We start from the raw sequence: 13,804 nt of genomic DNA on the forward strand, positions 1-13,804 counted from the left end.
AGCAGAAGCAGACGGGCAGCATGGACTCGGACGACTTCAGGGCTCTGCTTATCTCTACAGGATACAGCCTGGTACGCGGCTCCCTCCCCTGCTCCTGCTGCCCGTCCTCGGGACACTCCTCCGCCAGCCCTCGCTGGCCGGCCGGGGGCCTCGACGACGTCCCCAGCCTCCCCCCCTCCCCACGCACAGGGACACAGCCTTCTGGCCCCCCGCCTTTTCTCTCTCTTTCTGTCTTTGCTCCCCCTCCTCCAGAGTTTAATTTGTGGGCCTGTTTGAGCATGACCCCTGCACCCCTCACTCCCAGAAAAGGTGGGGGGTGGGCGGGTGGGGGAGGGCTGGTCTCGGGGTCAGCTGGGTCCCCGTGGGGTCTGGCTGGCACAGGCCCGGCGGCCTGGCCCCACTCAAAGCTGCCGCCTCGCAGGGAGATGCTGAGTTCAACCGCATCATGAGCGTGGTGGACCCCAACCACAGCGGGCTGGTCACCTTCCAAGCCTTCATCGACTTCATGTCCAGGGAGACCACGGACACCGACACAGCCGACCAGGTCATCGCCTCCTTCAAGGTCCTGGCGGGCGACAAGGTAGGCTGGGGGGCTAGTGCGGGGTGAGTGGGGGTATGTGTGTTTACATGACGTGAGTGTGTGTGTAGTATGTGTTGTGGGAATGTATCTGATGTGTGTGTGTGGGTATTTGTGTTAACATGGCAGGAGGGGATGTGTGTGCATATGCATAGGATGGTGTATGTTATGGGAGTGCACGTGTGTTGTGGGGTGTGTGTCTATGGTATGTGTGTTGTATGTTGTGGGGTGTTGTGTGTATGGTGTGGTGTGTGTTGTGGGAGTGCGGTATCTGTGTGTGTATGTGGGGAGGGGGGTATTGGTGCTTCCATGCTGTGGGGGTGTGGTGTGGGGCTGTGTGTGTGTGTGTTGGGGGGCGGCGGGTAGCCCAGAGTCCTGCCCTGCCACCCCCAGAACTTCATCACGGCGGAGGAGCTGCGGCGAGAGCTGCCCCCGGACCAGGCGGAGTACTGCATCGCCCGCATGGCGCCGTACCAGGGCCCCGACGCCGCGCCCGGCGCCCTGGACTACAAGTCCTTCTCCACAGCGCTGTACGGGGAGAGTGACCTGTGAGGGCCCCGAGCCCTGCACCCGGCCTCCCTGGTCCCCGTATCTATGCAAAGTCCCTGCTGCGGGGGGGCAGGGGGCACAGGGAGGGGCTGGGGCCGGCTCTCTCCTCTCCCGCCTCAGCGCCCGGAGTCAGCGGGGCGAGTGGAAATCCACGTCCTTCCTCACTCTGGAAGGGGGGTCGCGCCCCAGTGGCGCGCGCAGGTCCCCTCCGAGCCCTGAGAATAGCCCCCCCACACACACACACACACCCTGTCCCGCCTTCCACCTCCCTGAGGACCCTCCAAGGCCTCCCCCACCCAGGCCAAAGCCCTACGTGCCTTGTGCAGGGACCAGGAACTTCCCAGCTGCATGGGTCCAGCAGAGGGTGCCCCAGGCAGGCACCCCAAGCACGGGCCCGCCCTCTTTGGGGGGTGGTGGGGCCCCTCTGGGTCCTTCTCTGGAGCAGAGGCGTAGTGGGACCAAACCTGCCTTGTGCCCCAGCCCCGCGCCACCAGCCCGCACCTCGCTTTTGTCTGGACCTGCGCAGCACTCAGATTCTCCAGGGACCAAAAAAAACAAAAAAAAAAGAACAAAAAAAAACCACAAAAAACAAAACCAATAAAACAAAAAAAATCCACAAAAATTTTAAAATAGAAAAAGCTATAAAAACACACAAGGACAAACTTGCAGAAGATTACTATTTACTTTATTAACGTACGAATTTATTATATAAATATATATTCACCCAGCGCATTCTGCCACCTCCCTCTCCTAATGACGATGTAGCTGATCGACTGCCCTCCCACCCCTGTCTCCCTGTTCTCTGTCGTAGGGCTCGGGTCTGGGGACCCCTGAGGTGCGGAGGGGGGCTGCTGGCCTGGCTGCCTACTAGTTGACAGCTTTCCCCCGCCCCCCTCCTTTTTGAGTTTATTCTGATTCCCCCCTTCCCCTTGGTTTCTGGATAAACCATCTGAGAACAATAAACATGCATATTTTTAAGGATCCCTCCCCCCAGCGTCCCATTTCTGTCCTGGGTCTCCGGAGGCTGCGAGCAAGGCCTGTGGGCAAGAGTCGGGGCACCACTGGGGAGTCCCCGTGAGCATCGCCTTGTGGCATGCCCCACCCCAGCACCGGAGAGCCTGTGCCAGGGCCTTGGAGGGAGGGTCCGAGCGGGGAGGTGGCACGGGGGCATCAGCCCTGGTCCGGAAGAGGCGTGAGTCCCGGGCTGGCTGGGTCCTAGGAGAAGGAGGCCACCTGCCTCCACTGGGCGGGGGAAGCAGTGGCGGTCACTCGGGGGTTCCTGGGCCCCCGGCCACCCCCTTCCCGCCCCGGCTCACCTGGCTATGGGTCAGGCAAATGACCCCTTCACCCCCGTCCAGGTTCTGGCTGCAGAGGCCTGTGGAGGGTCAGGATGAGTGCTGCCGTGGCCCCGACCCCCTCCCCTCCCCCACCCCAGCCCGCACCAGGGGCCTCACGGAAGATGTTGGTGAGCTGGGCTGCGCAGCACACGAAGCGCTCGAAGTCCACACGCAGCCGGCTGTCCCGGTAACGACTGGTGAGGGCCTGGGTCAGCTGGTTGTTCAGGTGGAAGCCTGGGGGGTGGTCTCAGCCTCAGCTGCTGCCCCACTCCCCAGAATAAGACACTGAGCCCCTTTGGGGTCCCTGCTGCACCCCCTCCCTTCTCTGGGTCTCAGTTTGCCCATCTGTCAGATGGGACCATGGACAGTGTCCCATGCCTGGCCCAGCATCAGACATGCTTGGCCTCCACAAGGGCTCCCCCCCGCCACCAAGTCAACTTCCTGCCAGCCCACCCTCAACACACCTCACACACCTCGGACTCACCTCAGACACTGCTGGGCCTTCCTAAGCAAGGCACCTCCCTTCCCGTCCAGTGCCAGGGGGCCATGGGCCACTCTCTGGGCACCCCCTCGGTTCATATACAAACTTACTTGACTACTTTTTGCTAGTGCACACGCCCCCCCCTCACCTGCCCCCACCAGGGAAGAAGCACCCCTGGGAGACTAAACAAAAAAGTGTTCCTGAAGCTACTCCAGCAGAACTCCCAAAGCCCCGTCAGGGTTCCAGTGCCCCCTGGTGGTCGGGAGCAGGATTGCCACTTTGGGAACCTGTGAGGGACTTGTGGGGACCCGAGGCCATTTCCCCGCCTGGTGACCGCCCACAGTCACCCTCCCTCTGGCCTTCATCTGCCCTCCACGGGCAGGAGCAGGCGGAGGACCTGGGAAAGGGCCAAGAGCCCCTGTGGAATGTGCTGCTAAGGAAACGGTCAGCTTCCTCTGGCCACTGGTTTCCCCCCCCTCCCCCCCGCATTGGCACCTCGCCTCTTCTGACCTCCGGCCCACAGTTCCCACTCAGCATGCCCTCCTCTTACAGGGCGCCTCCCCGGACGCTCCTCAGTGTGCTGCATTAATCTCGGGACTCATCCTGGTGGGCCTCGAGGTCAAAGTCACATGACTGGGGAAGGGTCTCCCTAACAAGAGCTAGTTTAGGACGGGAAGCCGCGGGGGTCCAAGGAGGGACATTCAGGGTGCAAAGAATGTGACGGAGTTGAAGCGGGTCTTCTGCAGGCAGCCTGCCTGCCTCTCCCCAGAGGGGCCTGTCTCCCTTCCACGGGTCTGTTCCCTGCCCCACCCCAGCCCTACCCACTTCTCCCTTCTCCAGATTGAAATTTTCTCTTTCAGCAGGGGCCACCCCCAGCCACTCCCGGCCAGTTGAGTGCGGCACCGGCTCATGGTCCCTGCTCCACCTGGTGGTTCTGGAGAAGGGGCGGGGGGTGGAGGCGGACGGGGGGGGGGGGGGCATGTGGTGCCAGGGTCGAACTCAGAACCTCACGCACGGGTGCCAAGCACAAACTCTGCTACCTGAGCTTTCTCCTGACTCATAAATAAGTTTGAGGTTAGGGTGCCAGGGGGGTTACCTGGGACCGGCCTCATGCCTTAACACCAGCACTATCTCCCTTTGACACTTAAGGATTGTTCTAAGGGGGCTGGAGTGATAGCACAATGGGTAGGATGTTTGCCTTACATGCGGCGGACCTGGGTTCAATCCCCAGGCATCCCAGAAGGTCCCCTGAGTACTGCCAGGAGTAACCCCTAAGCACTGCCGGGGGTGGCCTCAAAACAAAGTAGAATAAAATGACTTCTAGGTCCTTTCAGATACCCCCACACACCCTGGGCTCCCCTGTCCGCACATCCACTGGCCCCTCCGTGTCAGCTCAGGGTTCAAGTTTTTCTCTCGGGCCATCCATGCCCCCTGTGTCCCCCCAAGGCATCCCTCTTTCAGGGGCCAGCCCTGGCCTTGTCTGCTATCACTGACCCCGCCAGCATCAGCTTCCTGGGATGCCATGCACCAGTGTCCTTGAGTCCCCTCATCTGCTGCCTTCTGCCTATGCCCCTCTTAATCTTCCCATCTTTGTGCCATGTCTTCTGGACATATAGTCTGCACCCTGGGACCTAAGGCCCGTCACCCACCTCCCCATGCTCCCCCTTTCCCTGTGGCACGAAGCCCTGGATTGGGGGGGTGCCACTGTTCAGGAATTCTGGGGTTGGTACCTGTCCCCACCTTCTCTAACTGGAGACCAAGAGTAATGCTCACTGCATTCCATGATCAGGAGTCTGCACCCCCATATCTGGCAGGGTGTTCCAGCTCTGGAAGAAGCCCCTAGATCCCCCAGGAGAAGCTGTTTCCAGGGAAGGGGGACAGGGCCACCCAGGGAGTGAGTGAGAAGACTGTAGGGGTCCCCGGGTCCCCACCTGCTGCATTCAGCGCCAGCCTCAGCTCGCACGAGTTCATAGTGCCCGACTCATCTTCGTCGAACTTCTCAAAGGTGTTCTGGGGGGTGGAGGGGCGGAGAATCCTAGGTCACTCCAGCCCCTCAGCACCCCCACTGAGGCCAGCCAGTCTGGCTCCCGTAGGTGCCCTTTCTCCCCCACTCGGCCCTGGGGGCACAGCTGAGCCTTGCTGGGCCTCATTCACTGTCTAAAGGAGGGTGATGGGGACCTTCTGTGAATGCGACCTCAGCTGCAAGGGGCTGAGTGAGAGAGACGCAGGTGGGCTTGGTCCCGTGGGGAGGCGGGGCTTGCCCATTCCTCTCCCAGGTGTCCCTGACCTCCCGATGGAAGGGGCCGTGCTGAGGTCACCGGCAACAAGGGCAGGGCTGCACGCTGGGGTCCCCAACATCTCCCACTCAAACCACATTGGGGTGCACCCTCAGGGGCTTGCTAGCCTCCAGAACGCCAAGCCCCTGTGAGTCGCTGTCCCGGGGGTTGGGGCGGGGGGTGGGGAGCTCACCATACCTGCCACTTCTGGAGGTGGCCCCACAGCTGCTGGAAATGGTACAGAGTCAGGCTTCCGCCATGCTGCAGGTGGGCCTCGGGTTAGCGTGAAGGTCTCCCAAATGGGACAGAGCCCTCCCTCCCCAGGCCTGCCCCATCATGTACCCCGAAACAGCGCAGCAGGAGTTCACAGGTCCTGGGGCCGATCTCTCGGAGAATCCCCCTGTTATGCGCCCTGGCTGCAGAGAAAAACGGAACAAACACCCGCGGCACTCCACGACTGGGGGGGCTGGAAGAACCAGGGGTGCCCCCCCAAAGCCAAGCTCCCCACCTTTCCCTGAGACCGTGAGTCCTGCTGCAGGACACACGTGGGGACGCATACCCACAGACGAGCACAGGGTCCCCAACTCACCGGGCTCCAGGGCGATGTTCAACAAGATCTGGAGCTCAGGGGCGCAGAGTTCCTCCTCCTGGACAAGCGAGGAGGGAGGGGCCAGGAGGTGACCCACCGGGGCACCAGGACAGAGCCCCATGGTGGGGGAGGGGGGAAGCGGGGGCGCTGGCTAACCAGAGGAGCCCTGGGAGGCGGCCTTCCGCTAGCGGCCACTAGGGGGCGAGTGGAGGCAGGCGGGCGGCCTGAGCAAAGGTCCTGAGGCAGGACTGGCTGGGAAGACTGAGACTTAAATCCGGGGTGGGATGGGGCTGCACTGAGACGTCCAGGATGAGAAAGGGGCTCCAGAGCAGGACAGAACACGGCCCCCCTCACCTCTCCTGCCAGCTCCAGGAACAGCAGTTCCAACCCCAGGTCCAAGGGCCAGTAGGGCATCTGCAGGGCGGGAGGAGTTTAGCTGCGGCCTGGAGGGAGGGGGGCCCGCCGACGCCCCCTCCCCGGCCCCCTCAGCCCCTCACCTCGAGGGCGTGCAGGTCGGCGCTGATGACGTCGTCGATCTCCCTGCGGAGGACAGACCAGACGTGATGGGGGGGCGGGGGCGGGGCAGGGGCGACCCCGGCGCGGGGGTTGGGGGCGGGGCGCGCGGGCTCACACGGCGGTGTGGCGGCGCTCGGTGAAGATGCGCAGCGTGAAGTCGGCCTCGTCTCCCGTGCGGGTGGCGCTGGGCACCACCAGGTAGTGGCCGGGCGGCAGGCGGCAGCGGCGGCTCACGTCGCGGCGCGCGCAGAAGGGCGAGCGGTCAGCGCGCAGCAGATTGGGCAGCAGCGCGCGGCTGCGGGGCGAGTCCCAGAGGGGCAGCAGCTGGGGGGCGGGGCGGGGAGGGGCGTGAGCGGGGACCCCCTCCGGATCCCGCGCCGAGGGGGTCGCCCTCCCCGCACACGCGCGCGCCCCGCCTCCCGGGCCGGTTGGGGGTGTGGCATTGCGGGGGTCCTACCTCCTCCGGGATCTGTGGGAAGGAAGGGCAAAGGGGGTCAGGCTGGGGGTCTAGACGGGGGATGGAGGACCCTTCAGAGCCCCCCCATCTAAGCCTTCCCTCCATTTCCTTCCCGCACCCCTCCTTCCGTGCCCCTCTCTGCATCATGGTCCCCTCCCACTCCCCAGCGCCCCCTCCCCCCTCTTTTTTTTTTTTTGCTTTTGGGGTCACACCCAGCAATGCTCAGGGGTTACTCCAGGCTCTGCACTCAGGAATTACTCCTGGCGGTGCTTGGGGGACCATATGGGATGCCGGGGATCGAACCCAGGTCGGCCGCGTGCAAGGCGAACGCCCTACCCGCTGTGCTATAGCTCCGGCCCCGTCCCCCCCTCCTTTTGACCCTGCCCTGCGCCCCTCCTTCTGTGCCCCTCTTGCACCATGGCTCCCTCCCGCTCCCCAGCGCCCCCTCCTTCTGACCCTGCCCTGCACCCCGCCCTCCCACCTGGAACACGTGGAAGCCCACGCTGAGGTAGCTGAGGCCCTGCGCGCGCAGGCGCCGCCGGTTGCGCTGGATGAGGGACAGCAGGACCGTGCACTTGGGCAGGCGGCCGCCGCGAGGACAGTCGTCGTCGTCCTCCTCCTCCTCGTCGGGCTCCAGCAGCGTCAGCCGGAACTGGGGGTTGGTCCAGAAGGTGCCTGGTGCCGCGGCAGCGGCGGAGAGCTGCGGGGTTAGGCGAGCGGGCCGCAGCGCCCCCCCCCCCCCGTTCCCAGGCCTCTCTGGGGGCGGCCCCCCTCCCCGCAACCCGTCCCGGCCTCACCGGCCCCAGGCTGGCTCCCGCCGGAGTTGAAGCCGCGCACCCAGCGGCCCTGAAACGTGTGGATGTGCCAACTGCCGCCCGCCGGACTCGGGCCCAGCACGTCGGGGCTCAGCGAGCAGATCTGGACCGTGTTGAAGTGGCGCAGGAAGTCCTGAAGCTCCATCCTGGGGAGCCCCCCACCCCCTCCCCGTCAGCTGGCAGCGCTCCCACAGAGCTGCCGGCTGAGGGGAGACCCCGCCACCCCCCCACCAAGCCTCCAAATCCCAGGACCCTCTGGCTGTCCCAGAAACCTTCCCCACAGGCCAGGGTCCACCAGGGTACCCCCGCCCATATTGCCAGTTTGCCCTCTTCGGCCTCTTCCTAGTGCCAAGTCTCCAGAAATGCCCGGATGTCACGTCTCCTGCCCCCAGGTGCACTGTGCCTCCAGGACCGTCTCCCCTCCCCCCATGCTGCTGCCCAGACTTCCCCAAATCAGGCTCCCTGCCAAGGCGGGGACGGTTTCTCCCCCAGAACTTCAGAGAACCCCAGAACCCCCTGTCCCAGGGCTTGGTTGACCCCCCTCCCGGCAGGGTTCCTGCTCCAGGCCCCTCCCCGACTCGCCAGAACTCGCCGTCTTCCTTCTTCACTAGCAGGGCCTCTCGCCACTCGGGGGGTAGCGTGTCCCAGCGTGGGCAGCTACAAGAGGAGGGGGTGAACGTGGGCAGATGAGGCTGGGACCCCCCTCCTCCCTTCCCTGCTCCCCGGACCCTTCCCACCTGTCGCTCCAGGCCCCGTTCCATTCCACGCGGCCCCATGGGTTCCGAAGCCGCAGCAGCCGTACTTTGGTGAAGCCCAGGGTCACCTGAGAAGCGGCAGTCAGGGGGATTGGGTCGGGGCACCAGGACTCCCCCCCCCCCCACCTAGCTCACCCACCAGGAGACCCACCTTGTGTGTGCCAGTGACCGAGTATGCGTGTCCCTTCACCAGCCCTTCGTCTGTGCGGTACTCCCCCCGGTTACTCTGGGCAGAGGATGGGGGACAGTGAGGCCACAGGGGGGACAGGAGGTGGCTGCTCCTCTCTGACCCCCTCCCATCTCCTGACACCAAGGCAGGTGTCCATTGAAGGTCAGCGTCTTCACGGGACTCCAAAAGGGGGCAGGAGTTGGTGGGCAAAGGCGAGCAAAGATCAGTAGTGCTAGAATCTTCTTTTTCTTTTCATTTTGTTTTTCGTGGGTTTTTTTTTTTCGAAGGGGCGTACACCTGGCAGTTGTCAGAGCTCACTCCTAGCTCTGTGCTCAGGGATCACTCCTGGCAGGGATCAGGGAATCTTATGGGGTGTCAGGGATCAAACCCGGGTCAGCCGCTTATAAGGCAAGTTCCTTCCCCGTTGTTCTATCACTCCAGCCTGTGGAATCTCTTGGATGGAAAGAGGAGTTGGGGGCCCTGGTGGCAGAACCGTGCCCTTTGCATGCAGGAACCCTGGGTTTGAGGCCACGTGGTCTCCTGAGCACCTGCTGGGAATGACCCTCCCTATCCCACATTGCTCAGGGGAGGCCCCAAACAGAAACAAAACCTAGAGGAGACAAACACTGACAAGTAGAAAGATACAAAGCAGGGAGACAGAAAGAGAAAGAGAAACACAAAAGACAAAAAGAATTGGAAGCCCAGTAGGCCACAAGTGGAGGAAGGGTGACTGGAGGGGGTCGTCATGGGGTCACCCACAAAAATCAACCCTAGGGAGTGAGGGGGGTGGCTCCTAGGGCTGGAGCACAGGCTTTTCTGAAAATCTGAGGGAAAAAAAAGAATTGTTCTGCTTGATTTTGAATCCCAAGGCTTGGCTGGAGCAGGAATTCAGCAGAGAGGTTGCTCGACTTGCATGTGGCCAACTGAGGTGCCTAACACCACAAAAAGTTTCCCTGAGCCCCCCCAGAAATGATCCCTGAGCGTAGAGTCAGGAGTCAGCCTTGAGTACTACTGGTGGCCCCTCAAAAAAGAAGTCCCTGGGTATGTTTTTGGGGGGTAAGTGGGGAGCAGTTTTCATATCCATGAGGAGAAAGCTGAAAACCTGCTGAAGAGGATGCTATTCAGGAACTGACTATAAATCTATAACAACCTCTGAGCGCCTGGATCCAGTGATGCCTGAAGCTGGTGGTCATGGCAACAAAGTAATCTCTTTGGATTTGTTCCAGCTTGACTTTTGAAACAATGAAACCAGAGAGGAGAAGGACCCAGGATGCCTCCCCTCTAGCCTTGACTGAGTCCTAGCCCACAGGAAGGGATTTGGGGACAGAGGACTGGGTCGGCCGGTCTCACCAGTGCAGTGGCGCCCACTAGGGACTCCTTCAAGAGGGCGTGGCGCAGGATGGGGAAGAGTCCAGGGATGTCCTGCCTTAGGTAGAGCACCTCGCCGATGCCACCCGTGAAGTCCACGAAGGCCTCGTTCATGTGGCCGCCCTGCATCACCTCGTAGGAGCCGTGCAGCCTGCGGGGTGGGGGAGGGGTCCGAGTGTGGGCCAGCATCTCAGGCACCCCCATACCTGGGGGTGCCATCTGTCCCTGGGAACCTCAGACCCAGGAGTCAGGATGCCTTAGGGATACCAACACCACATGATTAGGGCCTCCTAGGAGGGGGCATCAGAAAAGTGCTGCTCTGGGGGAGGACAGCTTCAGGGGAGGCTTGCTTCAGGGAGGAGGTCCCTTTTACAGCCTGCCAGGGGTCTCAGAGCCCCGGGGGGAAAAGCCAGTATCTAAGGGCACCAGGGGTCCCACCCGTTTTTTTTTTTAAATTTGTTTTGGAGTCACACCTGGTGATGCTCAGGGGTTACTCCTGGCTCTGTACTCAGGGATCACTCCTTGCAGCATTGGGGGGCCCTATGGGATGCCAAGGATCAAACCAGGGTTGTCCACGTTCAAGGCAAGCGCCCCCTATTCACTGTTATTGCTTGGGCCCACCACCCAGTATTTTGGATCCGGTTTGTGGAACTGGTCAGGGGTGACCACATTTGGTGGCCTGGGAGAGAGAGTTCAGCCTCCTTGAGAATTCTGGGTTTTGAGGGAGGGTGTGACCTAGGGCCTGGTGACCTGGTGACCTAGTGACCTAGTGACCTAGTGACCTAGTGTTCACTTCCTGAGCACAGTTGGTGTGAAAGTTGCTGGGGGTTGCTCAGGTTGGGGGTCGTGGGGTGGGTGTGACCTGGCAGGTGTGTAGAGCTCAGAGTTGGGGGGCTTTGGGGGTGATGTGTCTTGGGGCCAGTGGGATGGGACTTCTCGAGGGGGGAGATGCAGGGGAAGGTCCTTACTTGGCATAGGCCTTTTCCAGAAGTGGGGCCCAGAACTCATTCCGCTGCTCAGAGCGCACGAACATCAGCTTCCCATTGCGCACGGGCAGCCGGTCATCTACCACCACGTCCACCCAGCGGCCAAACTGCCAGAGCTGCGGGCAGAAAACTGGGCCAGTGCTTCAGCCTCTGTTCCCATTGACCCCTCCCCCACCCTCACCACCCGGCCTGGGGTGCTCCTCCTCCGCCTGCCGACCCCTACTTGCCTCACCCACACCATCAGCCCCAGAGACTCAGGGAAGGAGGTTGGAGTCAAAGGGGAAACTGAGGCGCACAGAGAGCGCCGACCCAGCTTTACCTGGAAGTGGAAGACCCCTGCGTAGCCATTCCGGAAGCCCTGTCCCAGGGGCACCACCCTGCGCAGCAGCCTTGGGTACAGTGTGAGGGAGGCAGCAGCCGCGAGAAGCCAGCAGTTACCTGGGAGGGTGCAGAGAGGGAGACTGAGGCACAGGGAGAGGACCGGCTCTGGCTGGGTTGGGCCTGGGCAGTCCGCAGGTCTTACCCAATCTCCCCTGACACACGTCTGTCCTGCTCACATCCTCACAGATGAAGTGGGGCTCAGCACAGAACTCCTGGGGATGGATCGAGGTGGGGAAGGAACCATTGAGGGTCAGGGCTGACCGCCCACTGCTCCCCATAATGAGCGCCTCCAGCCCAGAGCCTTGTAAAGCCTGTGAGGCCGGAAGCTTCCCTGCGCCTCGCACACACAGTGAGCTGAGCCCACTGCCCTCCTCCCTCAGACCCTCCCTCAGACCCAGGAACACAGAAGCCCCCTCCCCCAGACCCTCCTTCAGACCCAGGAACACAGACCCTCCTCCCTCAGGCCCTCCTTCAGACTCAGGAACACAGACCCTCCTCCCTCAGACCCAAGAACACAGACCCTCCTTCCTCAAACCCTCCTTCAGACTCAGGAACACAGACCCTCTTCCCTCAGGCCCAGGAACACAGACCCTCCTCCCTCAGACTCAGGAACATGGACCCTCCTCCCTCAGACCCAGGAAAATGGACCCTCTTCTCTCAATTTCCAAGAACACAGTTCCTCCTCCCTCAGACCCTCCCTCAGACCCAGGAACACAGGCCCTCCTCCCTCAGACCCTCCTTCAGACTCAGGAACACAGATCCTCCTCCCTCAGACTCAGGAACACAGACCCTCTTCCCTCAGACCCTCCCTCTGACCCAGGAACACAGATCCTCCTCCCTCAGACCCTCCCTCAGACTCAGGAACACAGACCCTCCTCCCTCAGACAGGACCCAGACCCTCCTCCCTCAGACTCAGAAACACAGACCCTCCTCCCTCAGTCCCAGGAAAATGGATCCTCCTCTCTCAATTTCCAGGAACACAGACCCTCCTCCCTCAGACTCAGGAACATGGACCCTCCTCCCTCAGACCCTCAGGAACATGGACCCTCCTCTCTCAATTTCCAGGATCACAGACCCTCCTCCCTCAGACCCAGGAACATAGACCCTCCTCCTTCAGACTGGACCCAGCCCCTCCTCCCTCAGACCCAAGAACACAGCCCCCCTCCTCCTCCCTCCAAACATACAGTCCCAGACCAGAGGGATAGTACAGCAGGGGGACTGTGTTTGCCTTGGAGGCGGCCGACCCAGATTCAATCCTCGGCACGCGATATGGTCCCTGAACCCACCAGGACTGATTTCTCAGTGCGGAGCCAGGAGTAAGTCCTGAGTATCTCCATGTGTGGCCCCCAAACTAAACAAAAAACACAGTTCCTCCTCCCTCAGACTCACAAACCCATCCCCCACCCTCCTCCCTCAGACCTAAACAGAGTCCCCACCCCCCTTAGCCCCAGCCCCACTTTACATGCGGCCTCTTCCATTCCACCCCTTTGGCCCTCTCGGAGTCGGGCCCAAGCAGGTCATGGCCAAGGGCCTCTGGGCCAGCCGGGAAGTAGGGGTCTCGGAAAAGGATCCCCTCCTGCAGGCAGGTGGCCCGGATTGCTTCGTAGCTCTGACCCCGAAAGAGCTTGGGGCCCCGGGCCTCGGGGCTGGCCTCGTCTTCCACCAGCTGGATGGTGACCTTGCCGCTGTCACACGCCATGGGACTTCTGGGCTGGAAGGCTGGCCTCTGGTCCTTTAACTTCCTGAGTCATGGGGCGGGGCTTCCCCATCCCCCCATGGGGGGGGGGTCTTGAGGCCCCTGAGCCTGGCTTGTGAATACTAATTGATGGTTTGGGGTGCCGGGGTGCAGGACGCCTCTCCAGTGGTTTCCTCCCCAGGGCGTGGGGCCTTCAGTTGTGGCCTGGCCGCAGCTTAATAGGCTTGGCCGGTGGCAGAGCTGGGGGGTGGGGCTGCACCATGGGGGTGCCGAGAAGGAGGTCAGAGGCGGCTCCCATCTGCACGAACCCCCTCTGAGTCTCTGGGGCTCTCCTGTCTCTGTCCCGTCACTCTCCATATCCTCTGGCATGGGGAACCTGCGAGGGACCTAATCCTGCTTCCTGCCACTCTGGGTCAGCGTCTGTGGCCCATGGTTCCCCCAAATACATACTGGAGACGTTGGAGATGGAGGAGTAGGGGCTGAGAGGCCAGAAACTCACCCACTTCTGTTCCAGCCGGTCCAGCACTGGGGTGTGTGTGGGGGGGAGGGGGGGATGGGGAAGAAGGAAGCTCCTGCTCTGGCATCCCATGCAGATGGGCCTCTTCCCCTCCGAGTGCCCCCCAGAGATGGGAACCCCCAGCTCTATGTATGCATCTTGAAAAGTGGTTGGTTATAAGGCTGGAGCCACAGAACAGCAGGTAAGGTGCTTGCCTTGCACTCTGCCCACCAGGGTTCGATCCCTGGCACCCTACGTGGTCCTCTGAGCATCGCCAGGAGTAATCCTTGAGCTCAGAGCATTGCCTGGTGTGGCCAAAAAACCAAATCCAAAACACCCTCCTCTCCTCTCCCCCC

The 13,804-nt window shown here is 61.9% G+C and overlaps 2 protein-coding genes across 6 annotated transcripts in view; one reads left to right on the plus strand and one right to left on the minus strand.

Annotated features, from left to right (window-relative positions):
* Positions 1 to 2,107, plus strand: part of ACTN4 (actinin alpha 4) — a 60,386-nt gene extending 58,279 nt beyond the window's left edge. For 3 of the 5 annotated variants that reach the window (XM_055145439.1, XM_055145438.1, XM_055145437.1), the window contains 3 exons: positions 6 to 71; positions 422 to 580; positions 971 to 2,107. In XM_055145439.1, the coding sequence (XP_055001414.1) occupies positions 6 to 71; positions 422 to 580; positions 971 to 1,129 (384 nt within the window). In that variant the 3' untranslated portion in view covers positions 1,130 to 2,107. The remainder of the gene's footprint in view (positions 1 to 5; positions 72 to 421; positions 581 to 970) is intronic. The other 2 variants (XM_055145436.1, XM_055145435.1) reach the window with 1 other exon arrangement.
* Positions 2,108 to 2,233: 126 nt separating this feature from the next.
* Positions 2,234 to 12,955, minus strand: CAPN12 (calpain 12). Its single transcript, XM_055145440.1, has 21 exons — positions 12,719 to 12,955; positions 11,399 to 11,468; positions 11,195 to 11,313; positions 10,858 to 10,991; positions 9,872 to 10,040; positions 8,504 to 8,578; positions 8,335 to 8,420; positions 8,180 to 8,254; positions 7,580 to 7,743; positions 7,264 to 7,457; positions 6,783 to 6,794; positions 6,441 to 6,649; positions 6,307 to 6,349; positions 6,164 to 6,223; positions 5,810 to 5,867; positions 5,563 to 5,636; positions 5,419 to 5,481; positions 4,876 to 4,954; positions 2,581 to 2,697; positions 2,443 to 2,501; positions 2,234 to 2,368 (listed from the first exon to the last, which is right to left on the minus strand). The coding sequence occupies exons 1-21, from the start codon at positions 12,953 to 12,955 to the stop codon at positions 2,342 to 2,344; spliced, it is 2,124 nt and encodes a 707-aa protein (XP_055001415.1). The 3' UTR covers positions 2,234 to 2,341.
* Between the last annotated feature and the right edge of the window lie 849 nt (positions 12,956 to 13,804).

Source organism: Sorex araneus, chromosome 8, assembly GCF_027595985.1.
Source record: "Sorex araneus isolate mSorAra2 chromosome 8, mSorAra2.pri, whole genome shotgun sequence".
NCBI lineage: Eukaryota > Metazoa > Chordata > Mammalia > Eulipotyphla > Soricidae > Sorex > Sorex araneus.